At 46.3% G+C, this 26,571-nt stretch overlaps 3 protein-coding genes across 11 annotated transcripts in view; all 3 read left to right on the forward strand.

The window, feature by feature from the left end:
* NAA20 (N-alpha-acetyltransferase 20, NatB catalytic subunit) overlaps nt 1-26,571 on the forward strand; it is a 710,789-nt gene that overhangs the window by 579,885 nt on the left and 104,333 nt on the right. The gene's annotated exons all lie outside the window — the stretch shown is intronic.
* RIN2 (Ras and Rab interactor 2) overlaps nt 1-26,571 on the forward strand; it is a 252,085-nt gene that overhangs the window by 154,845 nt on the left and 70,669 nt on the right. Inside the window, exon 1 of one of the 8 annotated variants that reach the window (XM_050805784.1) lies at nt 23,403-24,420. The exons of the other annotated variants lie outside the window; for them this stretch is intronic. Within the exon in view, the coding sequence (XP_050661741.1) occupies nt 24,391-24,420 (30 nt within the window). The 5' untranslated portion in view covers nt 23,403-24,390. Of the gene's footprint in view, nt 1-23,402; nt 24,421-26,571 lie in introns of those variants that run through there. 8 annotated transcript variants of the gene reach the window in all.
* On the forward strand, nt 15,503-22,216 carry LOC126963559 (uncharacterized). Of its 2 annotated transcripts, XR_007729167.1 has the most exons (3): nt 15,503-16,571; nt 16,641-18,377; nt 18,532-22,216. XR_007729167.1 is itself a non-coding variant. In XM_050805790.1 (2 exons), exons 1-2 carry the CDS (start codon nt 15,757-15,759, stop codon nt 16,894-16,896), a joined length of 1,071 nt encoding a protein of 356 aa, XP_050661747.1. In that variant the 5' UTR covers nt 15,503-15,756; the 3' UTR covers nt 16,897-18,434. The 2 variants fall into 2 exon arrangements, 1 of the variants encoding a protein (XP_050661747.1); XM_050805790.1 differs by lacking the exon at nt 18,532-22,216 and having other exon boundaries at nt 16,641-18,434.

The raw sequence follows: 26,571 nt of genomic DNA on the forward strand, positions 1-26,571 counted from the left end.
TGGGCCATGGAAAAAATACACATGGGGAACATCATGCCTGTTCTTCAGTTTGTTTGTTTGTTTGTTTGTTTTTTGTTTGTTTTTGAGATGGAGTTTTGCTCTTGTTGCCCAGGCTGGAGTGCAATGGCCTGATCTCAGCTCACTGCAACCTCCGCCTCCCAGGTTCAAGGGATTCTCCTGCCTCAGCCTCCCAAGTAGCTAAGATTACAGGTGCCCACCACCATGCCCAGCTAACTTTGTATTTTTAGTAGAGACTGGGTTTTGCCATGTTGGCCAGGCTGGTCTCAAACTCCTGACATCAGGTGATCCACCCACCTCGGCCTCCCAAAGTGCTGCGATTATAGGCGTGAGCCACCACACCTGGTCTGCTCTTCAGTTTTTGTTAGTAACCCACTGAGGCCCATAAAACAAACACACCTGTCATCAGAGCAGCCGGCTTTATAATCTCCTCCTCCATCCTATCATTCACCTCACACATCCTTCCCTGCCCTACCCCAAGGCAAGATTAAATGCCTTCAGAAGTTCCCAAATACTGAGGAGTTGATCCACCACCACTTAACACATAACTAAAAATAATTTCAATTTTTCCTGAGTGACACAGAAGTTACCTATATGCTGAAGTTGAAATCATGCCTTTCTGGAACTTTCAACAGCCAAGTACTGGGCAAGTTCATCTGAGATGAGCATTTGTGTGCTTGTGTGCACGTCTCTGTGTTGGGGCTTGGCACACACTCTGCACCCTACTCCCGGCTGGCATGGGATGATTTGGGTTGTGTCCACAATACACTGGGCGTCCTCATGCTGGTCCCCTTTCACCATCCCACCAAGTTATCTCATCTTTTACAGATGAGGAAATTGAGACCCTGGTAGGTTACAGTCTCGCCCCACAGGTCGCACAGGTAGTAGGAGCCAGCAGAGCTAGTTTCAGGCCAGGGCTGTGTGGTTCCAGGGCTCATCAGTAAGCTAAACTGGTCGGTCTCCTTGGTGGCCACGAGACGTTGGCTTCCCCAGAGGCACTAAGCAGACAGCCTGGGTGCAGTGCGGCTGCTGTGAACGGGGACCATGGCGTGGCCGTGCCTGGGAGCCCAGCCAGTCTTGAGCAGAAAAAGGTGGGGCGCTTGTGGTAGCTGGGCACGCTTCCTCCAGCTTGCGTCCCAAGTGTCCATCGATGCAGATTTTGAGGACAAGGCACAGAGCTGGCCGAACTTTTCAAAGTCAAGATTTCCCAACTGTAAGAATGTGCAAAGTGAGCTTTGAAGATGTGCTGGGAGAAATTAAGGAAGTGGTTCCTTGCAACACTGTTTTTAATCTTGTGTACATTAATTTTTTATTTAGTTTAATTTTTTTCATACTTTCTTTTTTTTGAGACAAGTTCTCACTGTCACCCAGGCTGGAGTGCAGAGGCGTGATCTCGGCTCACTGCAACCTCTACCTCCCGGGTTCAGGTGATTCCCCCTGAATCCTGAGTAGCTGGGACGACAGGCCTGCGCCACCATGCCCAGCTAATTTTTGTATTTTTAGTAGAGTCAGGGTTTCACCATGTTGGCCAAGCTGGTCTTGAACTCCTGACCTCAAGTGATCCGCCCACCTTGGCCTCCCAAAGTACTGGGATTATAGGCATGAGCCACCATGCTTGGCCTTCATACTCTCTTTTTTCTTTCTCTCTCTCTCTCTTTTTTTTTTTTTAAATCATTCTTATGTATATTGTTTGAAATAATTTTTTTCCCCTGGGAGAGGAGGTGAGCTTTTTTTCTTTTTTTTTTTTTTTTTTTTGAGATAGAGTCTCACTCTGTCGCCCAGAATGGAGAGCAGTGGCGCAATCTCGGCTCTCTGCAGCCTCTGTCTCCTGGGTTCAAGTAATTCTCCTGCTATAGCCTCCCACGGAGCTGGGATTACAGGTGCCCACCACCACGCCCAGCTAATTTTATATTTTTAGTAGAGACAGGGTTTCTCCATGTTGGCCAGGCTGGTCACAAACTCCTGACCTCAAGTGATTTGCCTGCCTCAGCCTCCCAAAGTGCTGGGATTATAGGTGTGAGCCACGCTGCACTCGGCCAGGAAGTGAGTTTATTGATATAATTCCAACCTTTCAGCATAGTTGCAAGAGTTCAAGGAGTGCTTATATATCCATTACCTTGGTTCCGCATGCACCAGTGGTTAACCTTTCGCTGCCCTTACTCTATCATTCTCTTTCTACACACACAGACACACACATGCAGAATTATATAAATATCTCAATTTTTTTTTTTTTTTGAGACAGTTTCACTCTTGTTGCCCAGGCTAGAGTGCAGTGGCACAATCTCAACTCACTGCAACCTCTGCCTCCCAGGTTCAAGCGATTCTCCTGCCTCAGCCTCCTGAGTAGCTTCCTGAGTAGCTGGGATTACAGACACGTACCACCTTGCCCAGCTAATTTTTGTTATTTTTTTAGTAGAGACGGAGTTTCACCACGTTGACCAGACTGGTCTCGAACTTGTGACCTCAGATGATCTGCTTGCCTTGGCCTCCCAAAGTGCTAGGATTACAGGCGTTGAGCCACCACGCCTGGCCCAAATATGTCAACATTTTACATAAGTAGATAATTTTGTCTCTCTACGTATCGCTACATATGTACTCTGTTTTCTGAAACATCTGAATGTATGTTGGATACACACCTGCGACCCCACCACCTTATCTCTAAATCCTCCTTGTGTATTTCCGAGGAACAAGGACATGCTCTTGCACAAAGAGTATGTAAATGACTAAAGCCAAAAAACTATTATACACACACTGATAACGCTAATAGAACACTCCTCTCTAACCCACAGTTCATTTTCAGAGCTTGTTCGTTGCTCTGGTCATGTCCTTATACTATTTCTTTTCCTATTTCTTTGCCTCACTGCATTTAGTTGTGATTCTTTGGCCTCCAGATGGTCCTGTCTCACTCATTTCATTCCGTGTTTAACTTTTTGCTGCCGTATCACATACATGCAGAAAGTGCTCACATCAATATCCAGCTTAGTGAATTTCCACAAAGTCAACATACCTGGGACTGGCTTAGAAAGGCATTTGTATGTGACATTTTTTACAAAATGAACCTCTTTGTTATCAGAATAGGTGAATCTCGTGGGTGAGCCCAGCGTACAGATGTGCAGCCAGCCATGGCCATGGGTCCACAAGACAGGGGCTGTCTGTGGCTTTGATGGAAGGATCCACAGAGCTCCCTTTTAGTTCAGGTTTTACTTCCTGGCCCTGTGGACTCCTGTGGCCTCTCATGCCCATTTCAGAGTAGGCATTTGATGTGTTTTGATAATTGAATTAAGCCGAACATGAAAAGCACATTCTAAAACTCAGCCTTAATTCCAGGACTCCTCAAGTACGTGTCAACTGGACCCAGATAAGTTTCTCATCTGAGTCAAAATGCTGTGACCCAGAACAGGGAAAGGACTTTCACACAGACACATATCATATGAGCATTCCTTAAAGACACAAAGGAAGGAAGCCTGGGCTTCCACCCTGCTCTCACCACCCCAGAACCTGGTTGGTCTCCTGCTGCAGGTCCATGCTCTTTGCCAGGCCAGACCCCTCTCCAGTGGCATCTCAGCCAGGTCACCTGGCTCCAGAAGGCCTGTTCCCATTAGGAAGAGCCCCCGCATCCATTGCTGGGATAGTCATTTCTTTTTTTTTTTTTTTTTTTTTTTTTGAGATGGAGTCTCACTCCCATCACCCAGGCTGGAGTGCAGTGGCACCATCTCGGCTCACTGCAACCTCCGCCTCTGGGATTCAAGCGATTCTACTGTCTCAGCCTCCCAAGTAGCTAGGATTACAGGCGCCTGCCACCGTGCTTGGCTAATTTTTGTATTTTTAGTAGAGACAGGGTTTTGCCATGTTGGCCAGGCCAGTCTCAAACTCCTGACCTCAAGTGATCCACCCGCCTCAGCCTCCCAAAGTGCTGGGATTACAGGCGTGAGCCACCACGCCAGGATAGTCATTTCCAACCACCTTTTTGGGTGAACAGCAGGTTTTTCTTCTCCATCCTGAGAGTTTGATGTCACTAGGAAATGGAAGACCCCAGGGTGTGGGAAGGTCACAGCTGAGGAAGCTGCATGTTGTCCACAGCATCAAGATGTGCCATGAGTGTGCTGTGCACAGGCTGAGCCTCTGTCCCTGTGTGTGGATCCGGAGAAAGTGCTGCGGGGGGGTCCTCTTCACATTTAGGGCCCTCCTGGGCTTTGCCTCCCATTACTGTCATTTTCTTGGAGGAGCCCAGAATTTAGAAGCTGGAGATAGGTTCGCATAGATCATTTCTTCAAGAGAAGGTCTCCATGACATATATTCATAAACAAGAAGAAACTCTTCTACCTTGCTTTCTATGAAATTATTTTCTAGGGATTCTGTTTTGTTGTCATTGTTTACACTGCAGCTCTCAGATCTTAATGTTGTTCTTTTAATTTTGATAAAGCGTACATAACATAAAATTGACCATTTTAAGCATTTTTAAGCATGTTTCTTAAGCTTACCATTTTAAGCATTTTAGTGATGGTGTCTCACTGTGTTGCCTAGGCTGTTCTCAAACTCCTGGGCTCAAGCCATCTTCCTGCCTTGACCTCTGAAAGCGCTGAGATTACGGACATGAGCCACCATGCCCAGTCACATTTTAAGCATTTTTAAATGTACAATTCTGTGGCATTAAGTATATTCACATTGTTGTACAACCATCACCATCATCCATTTCCAGAACTCCTTTTTTTTTTTTTTTTTTTTTTTTTTTTTGAGACGGAGTCTTGCTCTGTCACCCAGGCTGGAGTGCAGTGGCCGGATCTCAGCTCACTGCAAGCTCCGCCTCCCGGGTTCACGCCATTCTCCTGCCTCAGCCTCCCAAATAGCTGGGACTACAGGCGCCCGCCACCTCGCCCGGCTAGTTTTTTTTTTGTATTTTTTAGTAGAGACGGGGTTTCACCGTGTTAGCCAGGACGGTCTCGATCTCCTGACCTCGTGATCCGCCCGTCTCGGCCTCCCAAAGTGCTGGGATTACAGGCTTGAGCCACCGCGCCCGGCCAGAACTCCTTTCATCTTGCAGAAACAAAACTGTCTATTAAATAATTCCCCATTCCTCCTTTTCCTCAAGCCCTGGTAACTACCCTTCTACTTTCTGTTTCTATGAGTTTGACTCCTCTAGGTACCTCCTACAAGTGGAATCATACAGTGTTTGTCCTTCTGTAACTGGCTTATTTCACTTAGCATAATGTCCTCAAAGTTTATCCCTGTTGTAGCATATGTTATAATTTTCTTCCTTTTTAAGGCTGAATAATATTCCATTGTATGGGTAGACCACATTTTGCTTATTCATTCATCCGTCAGTGGACACTGGGTGCTTTTACCTTTTGGCTACTGTAAATAATGCTGCTGTGAACGTGGGTTAGATCCTGTTTTTAAGGAGGATTATTTTGTTCTCTTGCCCTGAATAAGAATATTAAAACCTATGTGATTAAGGGGGCTCATCTGCCTCTAGGCATATGCACACATGTGTTGTGATGGGGTGCATCATAGGGTTGAAGTTGAATCTGAGTTTTGTGAAATGCAACTACCAGTGTTTGCGGTCCCAGAGAGCCAAGTGGCTTTAATAACAGTACTATCAGTTCAATGATCAGACGGGCTTACTGAGATGTCAAGTGAGTTAGATCAAGCAAGCTAGTTGTCAGCGTGACTACTGTCTTTAACCACTCACCTGATGCTTGTTTTTTATTGTCTGTCTGATTTTTTCAGTCACATTGCAAGCCTTTTGGGGGACAGAAATAATATCTTATGCTTCTTTTGGTGTCTAGTTAGGCCACTACTCTAGGTAGTGGTAGCAGGTCGTCAATAACTGTGAGTTGACAATGACTCACACACCAAATTTGCCTGTCTGCACATGCCCTGCATTGTTCTGTGGTGTTCCCGTATCACTTTCCCAGTATGTACTTTCCCAGCATCAGAAGGACATTGCATCAAAAAATTTGCATTAAACAGTTGCTGCTCTCTTGTTTGAAGCTGGGCAGCTGAATTAAATTAGTGAATTGATGTATTAATCAATTGCAAGAGCCAGATTTCACCAATACGTACTCAGCACCCACTGTGTAGTCAGTTGGACGAGACACTGGCTATACCGACCTGGGAAAGAATTGGTCTTGTGGTTGGGACTCTCACACTCCAGTGGAACCTTGTTCACAGTGTGGTCTGCCAGTCAGCCATGGAGTTTGCTGAAAGTGCACACTCTCAGGCCCTGTGGTATGCCTCTGAATCAGAACCTGCACCTTCACCAGGCCCCCACGTCATGTGTGTGCACATTCCAGTTTAAGAAACACCAGTCTTATGAATACTATCCTGTTACATGTATCCTAAATGATAACAAAGGGTGTTTTGTGTGTGTCAGGGAGAGATGAGACCAAGGTGGCACCGGGAAACTGTGCCCAGTTCTGGTTACCACAACCTAAATGAGAGCAGAGCAGCACAAGGGACCCCTCTGTGGTCATTCCCTAAGATCCTCGGGATGACAGCAGTGCAGCTGGGAGAAAAGGCCCTACGGGTGTTGAAGGGATCTGGCTGCCTAAGATGGACCGAATCCCAGCAGGGATTTCCTGCTCTGAATTCATAGTAAAAAGAAAAACATTGTCTGGGTTCTCCAGTAGCTGACTCAGAGACAGAATATGAATTCAAGGAGTCTATTCTGTGATCAGTGATCACAGAAAGTTCAGGTGGGAGAGTAGGGGAGTGAGACAGGAAGGGGAGGAAGCCAATACATGGTGCAATCCCACTGGGGACCTCTGGGAGACTGTGTGGGGGGGCCTCCGAGTTGTTCCACGTAAGAGCGAGGCAGCTGGGGTATTTGTGCACCCACTGCCATCCCTCCTTGGCTGAGGGCTGCCCTGGGGTATTAACTCCCCAGCACCGTGGTCTGATCTGCTCTGCACTCACTCCAAGCCACAAAGCATCCTCAACCCATGGGCTGAGACTTCCAGGTGCCTGCAGTAGAGCCATCACAGCAGAAGAAAACAGTGATTTCCAAGGGTCGTGGGCAGAACACTCACAGTCTCTGCTCCATGTGTCCTATCTGGAATAAGAAGTCAAGGGTGTCTCAGCAGATGTCCGCATCAGTGTCCAGGTTCCAAATGAGGAACAAACCTTTGCATTTCAGTAAATTTCAAATCTTAGTGACTCATCCCCTTAGAGTAACTAATCATCTTCACGAGACTGAAAATGACTGAACTTCACATTTGCTTATAATCCAAATCCCCTTTTCATACCCGCTCTGCTCTCTTCCTTCCCTAAACCAACTCTGTGTGCTCAGAGGACACTGACATGCTCAATTTACAGAAAATTTTTTGTCATGTTCTATTTCAAAATTTCCCCTCTGATATTACATGCTACAGATTCATCTCCCCTCTCCAGTTCCTTTCACTATGAACCCTTACTCCATTCTTTTCTGTCTTGTTTTTTAATTAAAACTGAAACTCTGACCGAGCGCTGTGGCTCATGCCTGTAGTCTCAACACTTTGGGAGGCCGAGGCGGGTGGATCATGAGGTCAAGAGACCGAGACCATCCTGGCCAACACAGTGAAGCCCTGAATCTACTAAAAATACAAAAATTAGCTGGCTGTGGTGGTAGGTGCCTGTAGTCCCAGCTACTCGGGAGGCTGAGGCAGGAGAATCGCTTGAACCTGGGAGGCAGAGGTTGCAGTGAGTTGAGATAGCACCACTGCACTCCAGCCTGGTAACACAGCGAGACTCCATTTGAAAAAAAAAAGAAAGAAAGAAAGAAAGAAACCGGAAATTCCAAATACAGCAGTTACTGTTCCCGGGAACATTGCTTTAAGTTTGTATTTCTTTAAGAGTTTGGGGGCCAGGTGTAGTGGCTCACGCCCTTAATCCTGGTACTTTGGGAGACCAAAGCGAGAGGATTGCCTGAGGCCAGGAGTTTGAGACCATCCTGGACAACATAGCAAGACTCCGTCTGTACAAGAAATAAAAATATTAGCTGGGCATGGTGGCGCACACCTGTAGTTCCAGCTACTCAGGAGGCTGAGTTAAGAGGATCACTTTAGCCTGGGAGCTCGAGGCTGCACTCCAGCCTGGGCGACAGAGTGAGATCCTATCCAAAAAATAAAAAGAGTTTTGCAGACCACTGCTCCCCAGAAATGATCATCAACAGAAAGCCCTAAAGCCAGTAGGTCTGGGGAACCCTGCACACTTTATTCACTCCCTGGAGACCAACCCTGGACATCAGCATCTGAAAAGTTCTGAGGAGTCCTCAGTGCTCTCATTTTATCGAATGTTTAATGCGCTTCCACTGAATATTTTCAGTGTTGTTCGAGCAGTAGTCTTTTTATTGAAATCGTGCCTGTTCACATCCTACACTGCTTGTGTTAGGTGGAAACCAGTTGGGGAGATGCTGCTTGATATACAGATCCTGGCTCTCTCTGTGCATTTGAAATTCGTCGGCATTTGGAGACAGTGGCATAGAAGCAGTGGGCACAAGAAAAGTACAACTCAGAGTTTACGACGAGAAAAAGTGAAAACCACCTGACACATAGCTAATGTTTTGGAATGAAAAGTGACTTCCATTCCAATTGAAGTCAGCCTCTGCTGTGTAATTGAGCAGATATTAAAAAAATTAAAAAATTAAAAAGGCAGGTGGAGTGGGTAAGATACAACTCCAAATGGCAAAGCCCTGGCTTCAGGAAGGGAGAGGGCCCGGGAATGAGGAACATAATTCAATAGCTGTGCCATAGTCATCCACATAATGCCTTATTTCCTTTGTTTACCAAGAACTGCACCAACCAAGTGATCTGTTGCCAGCACTTCCATCTGGCAAATGGAAGCACCTGTCCAGAGTACTAAATTGCTGAGCCCAGGAGCTCCAGAGGAAACTTATCTGATTGCTGTGCTGCTAACTCCAGGCTCTCTGTTAATGCCATCCATCAAATTATTCTTTTTCTTCTATTTTTCCTAAAATGATAATAGTTATTTTTACCATGAAATTTTAAAAGTATAAAGAAGAAAGAGACCTATATTGTACCACCTCTAATCACCCCACTCGGAAATGAAGCCAGTGAGCATCTTGACGCTAATGCATTCAGATTTTTGTTCTGTCTGTGATTCGACTGTATTATGTAAATCCATACACAAGTGCAGCCACAACTATTACTTGAGTGAGCTCGGAGAACACATACTGTTTCACAACTTGTTTATTTCCATTTAATATCACTATATTGATATATTGACATACAATATATTGATATATATATTGTACATCTCAAGAAATATGTACCAGAATCACCATTTCAAAGGCTGAATAGCACTCCATCATATTGGGGTACACACTTTATTTACCCAGTCCACAGCTGTTTGACATTTAACCCTTTTTCCATTGTTCACTATTACAAGTGATACTGCCCAAAGCATTCCTTTACATGTATCTGATTATTTCTTTGGGTCAATTCCTAGAAGTAAAAATGCTGAATCCAATTGTTTTCATACTTAAATGTTGATATACACAGTCAGATCGTCTTCTAGAAAGAGGAAGTCATCTTTTTTCTCTAGTGCTTGTAGAAAGCCCAATGAAGACAAGTGGTAAGGAGCCAGAAATGGTGAAAGGGAAGTGAATGTCACTGTGACACCCACACCAGGGCATTCCGGAAAGGCAAAGCGGGACAGCTGGGGGGACACCAAGTTAGAGCCAGAAGAGGCACTGGAAACCTGTTGGTCTATTTTAAGCTTAAGGAAACTGAAGGCCGGAAAGGTTAAGCAACATCCCACCCAAGGCCAAGGTCCCGTAGCTTAGATGGATAGCTGTAAAATTCAGGGATAATTTTCAAAAAATGAAAAGACGTGACTCTCATACAAATACATTGTGTGTGTGTGTGTGTGTGTGTGTGTGTGTGTCAAAGGTTGATTTAACTCATTAATGAGATCAACAGGGCTTTAAAGCTGGCTCCAAATGGGGCAAAGATTGGGAAAGAGTCAGTGGGCAGAAGAATAACACCTTAAAGCAACTTTGTCATCTACTATGAGCCGCTTTTGCATTTCTACCTTAGAAGGTTAGAGGTCAGCTTACTATTGTCAGCATTCAACCACTTTTTGACTTTCAAACAACTCAACTTCAGAAAGTAGAACCCAATACAAACCTGGCTAAAGACATAAAGGGCAATACAATCAAAACCTTTGGGGTTCTCTTTCCTACTGGACAAACATCATTTGCAACTTACAGACCTTCCAGAAATTAGCATCTGACTTTACAGAGTCTGGGCCTTAATTTAAAAAAAAAAAAAGAATCAGACAAAATACAAAATGACATCTGGGATGACACTTAGGTAGATGTGTTACACAGAGCCCAACTATGCCTTTGTGAGGGAACATTTTGTGCTTTATTTCAAGTTGGCATAGTTGTATCTGCTGTAAGGACAACCTTTTGTGGCTGAACTGTGTATGGGAGAACAAGGTTGATCTTCATGGCAAACCTACTCAAGCTACTCTCCAATGGAGTGTCTCTGAAGGCCGGGAGGCTGGAATGCCCCGCAGTCAGTTGTTGCTCTCATTTCCCAGGGAGTGGGCTCCAGGCTTTGTGTTTCCCCAGGAAGCTGAGGTGGAGCACCTGTTTACCATGTGGGAATCTGCTCTTGTCAGCCTTCCAGCTGGGGGATGGCAGATGCCGTGCGAGAGTCCTGGTTTTATACCCAGAGAAGGTTCCAGGGAGAGCTCAGGATGCTGGAGGACCTGCCGGTCATCTGTCAGTTTCTATTTTGTAAATTCCAGGATGCTGGTCCCCACACAGCATGTTTGTCAGTAATAATACAACCGAACAAGTCACTAATATTCGACCTATGCGGCTGCAGGCCCCTTCAACCTGAGCTCCATGAAGACATAAGTCAGCACATTTCAGTTAGAAGATTTTCAAAATGTTATCCCTGAAATCATTTGTATCCTATTGTCAATGATGTATAAAAGTGGCAGGGCTCTTTTTCTTGATGGTATATAAAATAAAAGTGTGTGTTATAATTAATAGTATCTTAAATTTGTGGCCAGGTGCAGTGGCTCACACCATAATCCCAGTATCTTGGGAGGTCAAGGCAGGCAGCTCACTTGAGCTCAGGAGTTCGAGACCAGCCTGGCCAACATGGTGAAACGCCGTCTCTACTAAAAATACAAAAATTAGCCAGGTGTGCTAGCACACACCTCTAATCCCAGCTACTTGGGAGGTTGAGGCAGGAGGATTGCTTGAACCCAGAAGAGGGAGGCTGTGGTGAGCCGAGATCATGCCACTGCACTCTAGCCTGGGCAACAGAGCTCAGAAAATAAAAAATAAATAAAAATGTGAAAGTGCACATTATGTATTTTTCTTTCCTATTGTAGACCCAAAGCCTGATGCTTAATAAGTACTCTGTAAACACTTCTTAAAAATAGTAAGCAGAAGATGCAAGATCTAACTGAAAACACCAATGCTAAAACTAACTGGGGCTGCAGAAGGCCTTAGTGACCACTCTGAGAAAGAACTTCGTCCCTTGTGGTGCTTCAGTCATTTCTCTTATTACTGAACCTAAAAATGCAAAGCCACAGGCAGGAGTATGGTGCCATCTGTGACTGCCAAGGTCATTGATTAATTCAGAGGTCATGGAGTAATCTAAGACAACACTGGCCTCAGACAACTGATGCAATAGACCAAGGCCTCAGCAGGAGGACTGTTTCAAGATACAGCCACACAAGCTGCTTCCGTATTTCACACATTGAACTACAGATACTACATGCACCTTTTACAACTTATTTTTCTTTTTCTGTGAGCATGCACCAAATTGAAGATTATATCGGAGTGTTTGCTCTTTAGTGTAATTTCAAACATAGTTCTTTTGTTTTTGTTTTTGTTTTCTTTGAGATGGAGTCTCACTGTGTTGCCCAGGCTGGAGCACAGTGGCATGATCATGGGTCACCGGCAACCTCCGCCTCCCGAGTTCAAGCGATTCTCCTGTCTCAGCCCCTGAGTAGCTGGGACTACAGGTATGCACCATGTCCGGCTAATTTTTGTATTTTTAGTACAGACAGGGTTTCACCATGTTAGCCAGGCTGGTCTCGAACTCTTGACCTCAAGTGACCCACCTGCCTCTGCCTCCCAAACTGCTGGGATTACAGGCGTGAGCCACCATGCCCAGCCGAAACAGTTTTTTTTTTTTTTTTTTTTTTTTTAAATAAAAACAACTCTGGGCTAAGCCTCTGGGAGTGCCACTGATCGGGGTGCAGCCTAAACAGGGATGTCCTCTCTGCCCTTCACAGCCTCTCCCACATATGGTGAGGAGCACCTGCCAAGGTGGAGCCCACTTTGATCTCTTTTATATGTTGAGAGGAACAGTTTACAATTTCGTTATTAATTGTTTGAAAGCAAACGTTTTACACTCAATGAGAACTTCCCCCAGGATCAGAAGAGAACCACTGCCTCCTGGATGTGCAAACACATTGGTGTTTTTTGATGGTGGATAATTGAAAACTCGAGCAGTCTCTTTTTAGTGGATGCCACACGTCAGCAAGTTCCCCATCCCGTCCAGCTGAGGTTATAATGGATTGGATCCAAGCTCCACCTCCTCCCTGTCCTGATTTACCCCCTGCCTGGCACGAAAATGAACAGAGAAGTCACCAAGAGGAAGGCGGAGAGGGAAGAGCACTTGATTCACTCAACAACTAATGCGTGCCAGGGACTGCTCTGAGCTGAGGAGACCACAGTGAACCAAAGGACAGCATTTCCTACTCCGTGGAATTTGCATCCAGGTGGGGGCGTTTGGGAGCACCTCTGGCTCCAGGAAGAACCCACCGAGCAGGGCCAAGCAGGAAGGTTGGGGGGTGTCCTAGGTCATGTTCCCCAGAAACAGGCCCAGAGCTGAAGAACTGTGTGAAAGTGCCTCTCAGGAAGTGCTCCCAAGAGAAACGCACAGTGAAGTGGGGGTTGGAGCCCTGAGGGAAAGAGATCAGAGAGCAGAGGTCCAATATCAGATGAAGTCCCCTAAGGGTAAATTTGGATCTGTCGGGGTTTTGTTTGTTTGTTTGTTTTGTGACAGGGTCTCTCTCTGTCACCCAGGCTGGAGTGCAGTGGCACGATCTCAGCTCACCGCAACCTCCGCCTCCTGGGTTCAAGCGATTCTCCGGCCTCAGCCTCCAGAGCACCTGCAATTACAGGCGCATGCCACCATGCCCGGCTAATCTTTGTATTTTTAGTAGAGATGGGGTTTCACCATATTGGCCAGGCTAGTCTTGAACGCCTGACCTCAAGTGATCTACCAGCCTCAGCCTCCCAAAGTGCTAGGATTACAGGTGTGAGCCACTGCTCCCGGCCTGGGTCCATCTTAAAGGGAGCTTGAGGACAATGTAGGTCTCACCTCAATTATCCCAATCAGGAGTGTGGAGCTAGGATATTTACACCCCAACACCCAGCATTCACTGGTCACGGACTGATCCTGGGGACCCTTCAAGGTCTCTGCACCAAACAAAGCCAGCTGTGACAGCCTGAACCACCAGCTGTGTGGGATACGGTTCTCTTGTCCCAACCACTCTCTCTCTGGAGGTGTGAGAGGCCCCCTCTGGCAGAGGTGTTGGTCTCCATTGAGGCCACTGTGCAACCTGATGTTTCTAGGGATTTTCAGATCGGAGAAAAGTCCAAGAGGCCCAAAGCTATGAAACCGTCGTCATCAATGCCTTGAGGTCCCCCGAGGAGGTAGCACCACTCAGTAGGAGCACCAGGTGCTCCATTTTCTGGGGCTCTCCTAATTTCAAATATTCTGTCCACTGTAAGTCCATCCATGCTTCTCAGACCCCATGTCCCTGTGGAATGCAAGTGTCCATGGGGACCATAAGGTGGGGAGTCTCCCTCCTGCTCCCAGGATGTGCCCGAAGACCAGTGTTCCCAGCAGATAAAATTAGCCAACGCATTCTGCCACCCAGACCCCACCCCACACTGCAGCACTCATTTAAACCATACCTCTCACTCTTCTGTCTTTGGAAGAGGGTGTAAGTCACTCAGCCCTCCCCCCACCAGCACACTACAGATGCTCGCCTGCTAGGGGGCTCTGCCAGCATCACTTCCGAGAACTCTCTGCAACCTTGGACGCAACCTTCATCCTGTCCCCTTTTTAAGCTTGAGGAAATTTAAGGGGTCAGATTATTTATTCAAGGACACACTGCTTAGAGCAGCAGAGATGATAACATTCCAAGTAGGCATTTAAGTCAAAATTCTGCTTTTAAATATTAAATTGGCTGAGAGGCCGGGTGCCGTGACTCACGCCTGTAATCCCAGCACTTTGGGAGGCTGAGGCAGGTGGATCACAAAGTCAGGAGTTAGAGACCAGCCTGACCAGTATGGTGAAACCCCGTCTCTACTAAAAATACCAAAATTAGCCAGGCATGGTGGCAGGCGCCTGCAGTCCCAACTACTTGGGAGACTGAGGCAGGAGAATCCCTTGAACCTGGGAGGTGGAGGTTGCAGTGAGCTGAGACTGTGCCACTGCACTCCAGCCTGGGTGACAGCAAGACTCTGTCTCAAAAATAAAATAAAATAAAATAAATTTGGCTGAGAGGTGTAGTTCACACCTGTAATCCCAGCACTTTGGGAGGCCAAGGTGGGAGGATTACTTGAGCCCAGGAGTTTGAGACCAGCTTGGGCAACACAGCAAGACTCCATCTCTATTTTTATTTTTATTTATTTTTTATTTTTATTTTATGTTTTGATGAAGTCTAGCTCTGTCACCAGGCCGGAGTGCAGTGACGTGATCTCGGCTCACTGCAAGCTCCACCTCCCGGGTTTACACCATTCTTCTGCCTCAGCCTCCCGAGTAGCTGGGGCTACAGGCACCCACCACCACGCCCAGGTAATTTTTTGTATTTTTAGTAAAGATGGGGTTTCACCATATTAGCCAGGATGGTCTCGACCTCCTGACCTCGTGATCCACCCGCCTCAGCCTCCCAAAGTGCTGGGATTACAGGCGTGAGCCACTGCGCCTGGCCTCTATTTTAAAAAATAGATAATATTAAATTATCCATTGTGTTTATTTCCTTTAGATACTACCATGTACTAATGTGAACTAAAATCATAAAGTTATTCACACCAAAATACTCATTTCACTTAACTCAGAGGATAGAGGTGGGTGGCTTATTACATTTTTTTCTGCATACTGTTATTTGAGGAGAAAAATGGAATTAAAAGATAGTGAATGCTGGCCGGGCGCGGTGGCTCAAGCCTGTAATCCCAGCACTTTGGGAGGCCGAGACGGGCGGATCACGAGGTCAGGAGATCGAGACCATCCTGGCTAACACGGTGAAACCCCGTCTCTACTAAAAAATACAAAAAACTAGCCGGGCGAGGTGGCGGGCGCCTGTAGTCCCAGCTACTCGGGAGGCTGAGGCAGGAGAATGGCGTGAACCCGGGAGGCGGAGCTTGCAGTGAGCCGAGATCGCGCCACTGCACTCCAGCCTGGGTGACAGAGCCAGACTCCGTCTCAAAAAAAAAAAAAAAAAAAAAAAAAGATAGTGAATGCTGCTTTTTGGTAAATAGAACATCCTGATTTTGACTAAGGTGGTGTCTTGAACCAGCAAGGCTAGGATGGACAATTGAATAAATGCTGTCGAGCTCATTTCCATTTGCAATGAAAAATAAAGGGCAGAGTTCTATTTCATACCTCCACCTCTTCATACCCCCACCTTTATACCCCCACCTTCATATCCCCACCTTCCATACCCCAACCTTTATACCCCCACCTTCATACCGCCATGTTCATACTCGCACCTTCATACCCCCACCTTCCATACCCCACCTCTTCATACACCCACCTTCATACCCCCACATTCATACCCCACATTCATTTCCCACCCCTTCATACCCCACCTCTTCATTCCCCACCTTTATACCCCCACCTTCATACCCCACCTTCATACCCCCACCTTCATACTCCTACCTTCATACCCCCACCTTCATACTCCCACCTTCATACCCCGACCTTCCATACCCCACCTCTTCATACATCCACCTTCATACTCCCACCTTCATACCCCACCCCTTCATACTCCCACTTTCATACCCCACCTCTTGATACCCCCCACTTCATACCCCCACCTTCATATCCCCACCTTCCATACCCCACCTTCCATACCCCACCTTCCTACCCCCACATTCATACCCCACCTCTTCATACCCCCACCTTCATGCCCCCACCTTCATACCCCCACCTTCATATTCCACCTTCCATACCCCCACCCTCATACCCCCACCTTCATATCCACCTCTTCATACCCCCACCTTTCATACCCCCACCTTCATACCCCCACCTTCCATACCCCCACCATCCATACCCCCACCTTCCTTACCCCACCTTCTTACCCCCACCTCTTCATACCCCACCTCTTCATACCCCCACCTTCCTACCCCACCTTCCATACTCCCACCTTCGTATCGTACCCCCAACTTTCATATTCGTACCCCCACCTTTCATACCCCACCTTCATACCCCTACCTTCATACCCCACCTTCCATACCCCCAACTTCGTATCATACACCCACCTTTCATACCCCACCTTCATACCCCCACCTTCATACCCACCTTCCATACCCCCACTTTCATACCCCCACCTTTCATACCCCACTTCCATACCCCCACCTTCATACCCCACCTTCCATACCCCCACCTTCGTATCCCCACCTTGATACCCCACCTTCATACCCCTATCTTCATACCCCACCTCCATACCCCACCTTCCATATCCCCACCTTCATACCCCCACCTTCATACCCCCACCTTTCATACCCCACTTCCATACCCCCACCTTCCTACCCCCACTTTCACCCCCACCTTTCATAGTCCACCTTCATACCCCACCTCCATACCCCCTCCTTCATACCCCCACCTTTCATAGCCCACCTCCATATCCCCACCTTCCATATCCCTACCTTCCTACCCTTGCCTTCCATACCCCACCTTCCATACCCCTACTTTCATACCCCTACCTCTTTGTGCCCCTCCTCTCACCACACCCCAGCCTTTGGGTAAATTTGCAAAAAAAAAAAAAACACAAAACACAAAAAACTACCCTCTGGGCACATTCCTTAGCCTGCAGAAGGTGCCTGAGGCAGGCAGAGCCAACCCAGGGTGCAGTGCTTAACAGGCTGGAGGAACTCAGCTCTGGCCATGTTGTAGTTATTTCTTGCTGCCTAGTCCTGACTTTACACCATGCACAAAACTAAATTCCAGATGAATGAAAGGCCTACAAATAAATAAATAAATACATCATCTATAAACAGGCAAAGCTGTATACACTGTATAAGTCTTAGCAGAAAATAAAGGAGACTTTATTACTTCAAGATGAGGCACTTCTTTCTAGGCAAGAGTTAATAAGCAACAGCCATATTGGAAACTTGGATAAATTTGCTTCTATCATCATTAAAAGCATAAGAAAATTTTAAAGGCAGAAAAACAATGAAAGAGAACATATGTGAAACATATCAGACAATGGATTCATATACACAACCAACTTACGCAACTTAATTTTTGAAAATCAAGAAACCACAAAATAGGCAACAGATGAATGGAAAGGCAATTCCTTGCAAGAGGAAATAGAAATAAACGATACAAATTTAATCAGGGCTAAGCAAATGAAAACAAAACAAAATCATTTCCGTTCATCAGATTGGTCTGTTTAAATGTTTGATAATATCAATCATTGACAAGCAGTGTGGACACTTTCACAGATGGCAGGGGCAGTGCAGAAGGGCACAGCCACCCGGGGAGCACTGTGGCACCAGCTCAGAACCTGCTACATGCATAGACCCCGGCATTTTCTCTGAGGTTTCACACAGTACACAAGGGAACATGCACACAGGTGACCATCACAGCCCTGCCTGTGATGGATAGCAAAACGCTGGAAACAACTAAGCGTCTATCGAAATAGAATGGATATGTGGATTGTGGTATATCCCTATGGTGGAAAACCATTCCCACTTACAACAGTTGAACCAGGGCTTCATGTGTCAATGTGGATAAACCTCATTACAATTTGTTGTGTGAAATTAGTAAGCCAGTACAATTCCATTGGGTGGAGAAAACACAGATGATACCATTCAAGGATGATACACACAAAACTGATTACAGTGGTTACATCTGAGTAAGTGAAGGAGATTATGGGTGATGGTCAAGGGAGATTACTTTCAACTACAATCATTTATTTTCTTTAATTAAAATATGTTCATTTGTGATGTTTGTAACTACAATTTCAAAAATGTAAATGCAAACACCCTTGGGAGGAGTAACACACAAAGTTGAAAGAAAAGAAGCAATGTTCTGCAAAGATGCGCTTGCGTCATTGTCCAGGTGCCCCTCTGCGCTTGCGTCATTGTCCAGGTGCCCCCCTCTGCGCTTGCGTCGTTGTCCAGGAGCCCCCTCTGCGCTTGCGTCGTTGTCCAGGTGCCCCCTCTGCGCTTGCGTCGTTGTCCAGGTGCCCCTCTGCGCTTGCGTCGTTGTCCAGGTGCCCCTCTGCGCTTGCGTCGTTGTCCAGGTGCCCATCTGTAAGTGAAGGGCAAAAGCCTCCATTACCTTTTTGTTTCCCAGGTGACAGTTCCTGGGGGTAAAGGTCATTTGAAAGTTTGGAGGAAGCTCATTATTTTCCAGACTGGTTTAGAAAAACCGTTACATGAGAGGTACCCACCACACCAGGAGGTTCCTCAGCCAAGCAGAAGCAGACGGTAGAGAAAACTGTTTGGGTAATGTGTTTTTTTAGAATCTGGAGGTAGGTCTGATACCGCAGAGCTGATTCCGGGATTATAAATGCTTACCACACCTCAAGGCCAAGTTGATGCCCTTGGGGAATGGAAATTCCATAGCCGGGAGCCAAGGACTTGACTTTTCCCACACCCTAGGTTTCAAGTCTTCAACATATCAGAAACACATCCCTTTTCAAACCACTGATAACATTCCTGAATGAGACTTGGAATTTGAAGAGCTCTGTATCAGGACTTGTGCCATAAGCACTTTCTTATTTGACTTTTACTTGACCTTCAAGATAATTTTTCTCCTTTTATGTAACCCTAAAAGAAAGAAAACAAGACTTGGGGTCCCTCCCTTTACCCTCCTCTCTGCAGCTTCCTATGCATGCAAAGAAGCATACAACAACTTTTCCCTCTATTCGGCGCCTAGTAGGCAAATCTCTAGGTTAGAGGCTTCTAAGCAGACAGGCAGAAGGAGATTGGACTCCACAGACACTGTTTCTTTGTAGTCCCAGGTCTCTGCTGCTGGTGATTAAATGATCTCTTTCCAGGATGGGAGGTATATGAATCCGTTTTAAGTGTATTTTAGTATCAGCTCTCTGGTTAATAACAAATGCCATTAATATAAAGAGATAATTTGTTATTTATTTATTTGTTTGTTTGTTTTATTATTGTTATTTTTTTGAGATGGAGTCTCGTGCTGTCGCCCAGGCTGGAGTGCAGTGGCAACATCATGGCTCACTGCTGCCTTGAACTCCTGGGCTCAGGTGAGCCACCTACCTCAGCCTCCTGAGTAGCTGGGACTACAAGGCACACGCCACCATGCCTGGCTAATTTTTTTTTTTTTTTTTGGAGATGGAGTCTCGCTCTGTTGCCCAGGCTAGAGTGCAGTGGTGTGATCTCGCTTCACTGCAACCTCCATCTCCTGGATTCAAGCAAGTCTCTTGCCTCAGCCTCCTGAATAGCTGGAACTACAGGTGCACGCTGCCATGCCCAGCTAATTTTTTGTATTTTAGTGGAGACGAGGTTTCACCGTGTTGCCCAGGCTGGTCTCAAACTCCTGAGCTCAGGCAATCCACCCACCTCAGCCTCCCAAAGTGCTAAGATTATAGGCGTGAGCCACCGCTCCCAGCCAATTTTTTAATTTTTTGTAGAGTCAAGGTCTCTCTATGTTGCTTAGGCTGGTCTCAAACTCCTGGGCTCAAGTGATCCTCCTGCCTCGGACTTCCACAGAACTGGGATTATAGGCATAGGCTACTGCACCTGGACAAGAGATCGTTTAAATAGGAAGAGTATTAGAGAGTATTTAGGTGCCTATTGAAGTGTTTTATTTTGTTTTTGAGATAGAGTCTCGCTCTGTAGCCCAGGCTGGAATGCAGTGGTGTGACCTCGGCTCTCTGCGACCTCCACCGCCTGGGTTCAAGCGATTCTTCTGCCTCAGCCTTCAGAGTAGCTGGAAATGCAGGCGAACACCACCACGCCTGGCTAATTTTTGTATTTTTAGTAGGGATAGGGTTTCACCATGTTGACCAGGCTGGTTTCGAACTCCTGACCTCAGGTGATCTGCCCACCTCAGCCTCCCAAAGTGTTAGGATTACAGGCGTGAACCACCGTGCCCAGCCTATTGCAGTATTTTAATCTCATTGTCCATTTTATTCCTCCAGTGACCTTCCCTTGATATCATCAGCCGTAGCTTTGGGGGTTTAAGGATGAGGGCACCCAAATAGGTCGCCCAAGGTGACCCAGCCAACCGGGGCCCGAGATAGGATTTAAAGACAGGTTTTTCTGAGCCAAAAGCTGGTATGCCTACCCGTACTCCCAGCTGCCAGGTCACCAGTCAGAGCTGCAAGCCAGACTGCCTCGAAATTGCACAAGGTTGCTGCCTGAAGAATGGCCCTTTGGATGAGGTCCCCGCCTACTGAGAAATTACGCAGAATGATTACAAAATGGTACAAATTACTGTAGACTCCTGCACCAGACTGGAACTCAGCAGGCCCAGCCTTGCCCAGCCCCAGCCCTGGGTGTGACCTCAAAGGGCTGGGAAAGAACTTGGGCCTTCTCCGGTTGTTCTCTCGCCCTTGGCCAGGATGCCAGCTCTTATGCAGGAGAACTCAGGTGAACACCTCGGGCTTCTCAAGGTGTGTTATGCATGAATGCAGGACAAGGGAGTGGACCCAACCCCTGGCCTGCCTTCCTCTCCCTCTTGTGGTCACCAGCACCCCCTTTTCTTCCCTGGAAGTCCCCAGCCAGGCCAGCAACCCACTCTCTCCCAGCTTCTAAAGGCAGCACATCACCCCTCTGTCCTGCTGTACATGCCTGCAGGGAAAAGCAAACACAGGCAATGCCCTGGCGAGCTCTCAGTGGAGGTCTGCTGTGCTCTATAAGGATAGGTGGCTATCCCTTGGGTTGGGGTCTTTGTTGCTGCTTGTGGGATTTTCTGGGAATGATGCAGCTGTGTAGGGTGTTTGATGTAAGAACCATCGTCTCATCAACTTTGTGCCTTGCCAGCCTTGTCCTGTCTGACCCTCTGGCTGCACTGAATTACAGCCACGTGGCTCTGCCACCACTTTCCCAGGTGTCCACAGCCGAGCAGGGCTGTAGCGAGCGGCACTCACTCACCAGCTTTGCAGATATGTAGACAGCCCCTCCCCCTGCTTGCAGGAACTCTGCACAGGTACGGGGATGTGTTGGAGGCTGGGGTTGTGTAAGTGGGTCTGGAGAAACTTCAGTTAGTAGCACCAGTTTTTTGTGTTTTTGTTTTTGGGTTTTTTGTTTGTTTGTTTTGTTTTGTTTTGTTTTGAGACAGTCTGGCTCTGTCACCCAGGCTGGAGGGCAGTGGCTCAATCTTGGTTCACTGCAACCTCTGCCTCCCGGGTTCAAGCGATTCCCCTGCCTCAGCCTCCCAAGTAGCTGGGATTATAGGTACATGCCACCATGCCCAGCGAATTTTTGTATTTTTAGTAGATGGGGTTTTATCATGTTGGCGAGGCTGGTCTCAAACTCCTGACCTCAAGTGAACCACCCGCCTCAGCCTCCCAAAGTGCTGGGATTATAGGCGTGAGTCACCACACCGGGCCTGTAGCACGAACTGCTATTGGCTTTGACATGGGAAAGCTGACATTAAAACTGGCCTCCTTTGTTGGGTGACAAGTTATTTCTGCCCTCAAAGAAGGAAATTTTGAAGAAGCAAGTGTAAGGGATGAGATCGAAAGTCTGTGAGAATTAGAAACAAACAAATAAATCAACACAAACTTGTCCAAAAACAACTTTTAAAAACACGCAAAATCCCTTCAGTGGGACAAAATCCAATCCCCAGACGGGAAGAAGTGTTTTGTGATGCTAACTGCTGCTGGCGGAGGGCCCAGGGGGTATATACACATGATTCTGAGAGGGAGGACTGGCCCTGGAACACTAAACTCCGGTCCATTGGTGAGATTAAATCCCTCTGTGCTCTGGGACAAGTGAGTCAGGACTGAATGGAAGGGGAGGGAAAAGCTGGTGCGGGGGGAGGTGGGGCTGGGGGGATTCGGGGGACCAAAAAAAAAAAAATCCCCACATCCAGCAGGGAAGGGTCCACAGCGATCCAGTCAAGTGCAACCTCTGTGCTTGTCCACCCTCGTGCCTTGGGGTCATGGCGCCTTCCTCTGCACTAGAGATAGGTGGCATGGCATGATTGGTGACTTGGCATGGGAGTGCTCCTGAGTGACAGCCACAGATTGTAGCTTCTTGTGTGTGGCCAGATGTAGAGAAGGAATCAAGGAGGAAACTTGGAGGTCTGGAGATCCAGCCAACAGCATCGGCAAGAGTGGTACCCAGACAAAAACAGCCTGGCTGGAGGGAATCAGCTGCTGCCCATTCTGATGAGAATCAAGGCCATTTGGGGTTTTTATGTCCAAATCAATATGGTGGTTGTGAAGGTAACCAAAGTGTGGAGAGGGAAATGTAGCCAGTGACGGGGCTTCCTTCTGGGGTGGGAGTCCTCTCTTTGAGGTTTGCCAGAGGCTGTGGCCGGCCCTCCCTCACAAGGCCCTCTGCTTCTGGTGGGTGTGTGGCTCTCCTGTTTGGTGCCACAGCCACAGTCCAGAATGAAGCAGGGCCTAGTCCCAGGGTGGTGGGACTTCAGCAGAGCCGCCCAGACTCCCCTGAACCCCTTCCTTGCTTCTACCTTTTTAGTCCCTTCACTCCTTCCATTTTCATACACACCACCCTTTCTTTGTCTTGGTTTCCTAAAATTTTGGTTACAAAGCGCGTTAAGCATACAGAAAACCACACATGACACTAAAATACCCATCACTCAGCGCTGTCAAATGTCATCGTTTCGCCATTTCATTTTAAGAGATAAAATCTTGCCAAGCACAGTGGCGCCTGTCTGCTGTCCCAGAGCTTTGGGAGACCAAGGTGGGAGGACTGCTTGAGTCCAGGAGTTCAAGATCAGCCTGCGCAACACAGCAAGAAAATGTGTCTACAAAATAAATACATAAATAAAATCTCACACGTGACCGAGCCACTTGGCCTGTGAACACTTTCATCCATTTCTCCTGTCTAGAGGTAACCACTATCCTGGATTAGGGTTATAACCCCATACATATTGGGATAGCTTTTGGGCCTATGTATGTATCTATAAACATACAGTACAGTTTTGCATGTTTTTAAAATTTTAATAATATAACATGTAACAGTATTTTATTTTTAAAATTTTTTTTATAGAAACAGAGTCTCACTATGTTATCCAGGCTGGTCTCCAACTCCTGGTCTCAAGCAATTCTCCCACCTTGGCCTCCCAAAATGCTGGGATTACAGGCATGAGCTACCACATCTGGCCTAATAATATATTTTTAAACTTAACATAGACAAAATAGTATCCTATCAACCTGTTATCGATATAAATATTATTGAGATACAAATACATATTTTGGGGTGTACAGGTGATATTTTGATATATGTATGTAATATGTAATGATCAAATCAGGGTAACTGGGATATCCATCCATGTATCTTTTTCTTTGTGTTGGGAACGTTTGCATGGTTTTAAACTTCATATACTGAATGTAATGTTTCTTGATTTGCCTTTTTTTTGCTTTCAAAAAAAGCCTTTTGAGCTTTTATGTTTATGCATGTGTTCATACATACAGTTCCGGTTCATTAATTTTTAATTGCCATGTAGCATTTTATACTTCAATTAATTTATCTATTCTATTAATGGACCCTTAGGTGCTCTCACAAATAATGGTGCAACAAATATTCTTGCAAAGGTATTTTTGTGCCCACGTGAAAGTTTAGTCTCTAAAGTACACATATAGGTTTGTGTATCTTTAACCCTACAAGATGTTGCCAAGTTGCTTTCCAAAGTAACTCTGAGGTCAATACTCCTCCAGCAGTGTAAGAGGTGCCATGGTTTGAATATGCTCTCTAAGACTCATGTTGAAATTTAATTGCCATTGTAATGGTATTAAAAGGTGAGATCTTTAAGACATCATTAGGTCATGAGGGCTCTGCCCTCGCAAATGAATTAATGCCATTATCTTGGTAGTAGGTTCGTTTTCAAAGACGTGGTTTCCTGTCAAAAAGAATGAGCTTGGCCGATTTCCTCTCCCTGTCTCCACTCACTTCTGCCTTCCGCCATGGGATGACCCTTACCAGATGCCAGAGTCATGCTCTCGGACTTTCCAGCTTCCAGAACCGTGAGCCAAATAAACTTCTGTTCTCAATAAATTAGCCAGTCTGTAGTATTCTGTTATAGCAACAGGAAACAGAGAAAGACAAAGGGGATCCTGTTTTCCCACATCCTAGAATATTTGGCATTGTCAGACTTTTAAAAGAAACTTTGCCGCAGAGATGTGTATAAAATAGAATCTCCTAATCATTTTCTCTCTCAAGGCCCCAGTGCTTCTGGAAGCTCCCCTTCTGGTCCTTACTGCAGTCACAGGCACCGAGGGGATGGATCAAGCATGAAGGGCTTGGCTGGCTTCCCTTCTTCTGACCCTCTAAGTCCTGGGAGTATCCATAGCTATCTGCTGGGCCCCCTTCTCCACTGACCTCTCTCCTTAGATAATCTGTCCCTGCCACAGTGCTTTAGAATGCCAACCACACGTGCCAGTGACTTCCCAATGTAGAAAAATCTCCTTGCAGAGTGTCAGAAGCTACTTTACAGATTTATTTGATGGCTGATAAGCAACTGAAATAAAATTTAACCTGCCCAAAGTTCAACGTGGTTTCCTTCTCAGGTCTAATTCCTCCCCATTGCTCCCATCTCAGTCAAGGGCAATGCCGTTTATTAATTGCTCAAACCAAACACTTGGGAACCATCCTTGATTCTTCTCTTTCCACCACCCCCACATTCAATCCATCAAATTATATCAATTTCTATGTCAAATAGTTCCTAAATTCCCCCCTTCTTTCTAGTTCCACTGCTACCACCTTGGTCCAAGCTACATCATCTCTTGCCTAGACCACTGTAGTTGCTCCTAGCTGGTCTTCCTGTTTCTCATCTCACCCTTTCCAACCACCTCAGTGCCAAGGTGATCGGTTTAGACCATAAAACACTTGTAAAATGCCATTCCCCTACTTAAGACCTTCCAGTGGTTCTTACCACAGAAAACTCAAAGTGATGAATGCTATGATCTAGAAGTTGGCAAGATCTGATCCCTGCCTGCTTCTCCTCCTGCACACCTTCCTCAGCTCCAGAACTTTCTCTCCATGTGGAGGGCTCTTCCTTTGATCTTTTTATGGCATTCTTGTCATTCAAGGCTCTATCACTTAAAAAAGACTTGGCCTGACCCACCCGCCCTGGTCCATGTGGCCCCTTCGTTGCTCCCACAGCATTACCTTCATCTGTCTTCATTCTGGAACTGCTCAGTGCTTGGTTCTGATGTCTTTCTGCCCCACCAGAATCTCATCTCAAGAACTGAGATCTTCTCAGCTCCACTGCCCATTTGTAGTGCCTGGCATGAAGCAAAAGCCCATAAAAGTCGAAATAATGAGTGAATAGATGAGGTCACATTTTAGAACAAGCTTTAAGCACAAATGAAGTTTCCCTCCCAGAGTCTGGGTGAGATAAAAGCTACTTGAGACAAGACAACATTTCTCTTTAGTGAGAGCAGTGGTTCTCAAACTTCTTAGCCTCGGGACCCCTTGATGCTCTTAAAAATTATTATTATTGTTGTTATTTTTTTGAGATGGAGCCTCACTCTGTCACCCAGGCTGGAGTGTGGTGGCATGATCTCGGCTCACTGCAGCCTCCACCTCCTAGGTTCAAGTGATTCTCCTGCCTCAGCCTCTGGAGTAGCTGGGACTTACAGGCGCCTACCACCACGCCCGGCTAATTTTTTTTGTATTTATGTACAGATGGGGTTTTGCCATGTTGGCCAGGCTGGTCTTGACCTCCTGACCTCAAGTGATTCGCCTGCCTCGGCCTCCCAAAGTGCAGGGATTCCAGGCATGAGCCACTATGCCCGGCCAATGCTCTTAAAAATTATTGAGGACCCCAAAGAACTTACGTGTGTGTGAATCATATCTATAAATAGTTGCTATATTAGAAATTTAAATGAAGAAATTTTAAAATGCTTATTTTAAAACAATAATGGACCTATTACATGTTAATGTAAATAACATTTGTATGAAAAATTACTATGTTTTTGTAGATGTAAATAACATTTGTATGAAAAATTACTATGTTTTCAAAAAATAGTGAGCAGAGTGGCACCCTTGAGAACAGCTACTCTACACTTACAGTGCCTAGTACGCGCCGGGAAAGACTCTGTTGAATGAGTGAATAGGAGAGTGAAAGAATTTAGACCAGTCTGAAGGGTCAGATGCAGGTGCACGGATAGGTG

The sequence above is a fragment of the Macaca thibetana genome, chromosome 10 (genome assembly GCF_024542745.1).
Source record: "Macaca thibetana thibetana isolate TM-01 chromosome 10, ASM2454274v1, whole genome shotgun sequence".
In the NCBI taxonomy this organism is placed as follows: domain Eukaryota; kingdom Metazoa; phylum Chordata; class Mammalia; order Primates; family Cercopithecidae; genus Macaca; species Macaca thibetana.

Coding starts and splice junctions, on each gene's coding strand:
- LOC126963559 (XM_050805790.1), top strand. CDS start 15,757: ATGTTCATACTCGCACCTTCATACCCCCACCTTCCATACCCCACCTCT. Junction 16,572..16,640: donor CCCCACCTTCATACCCCCAC/CTTCATACCCAC, acceptor CCATACCCCCAC/CTTCATACCCCACCTTCCAT.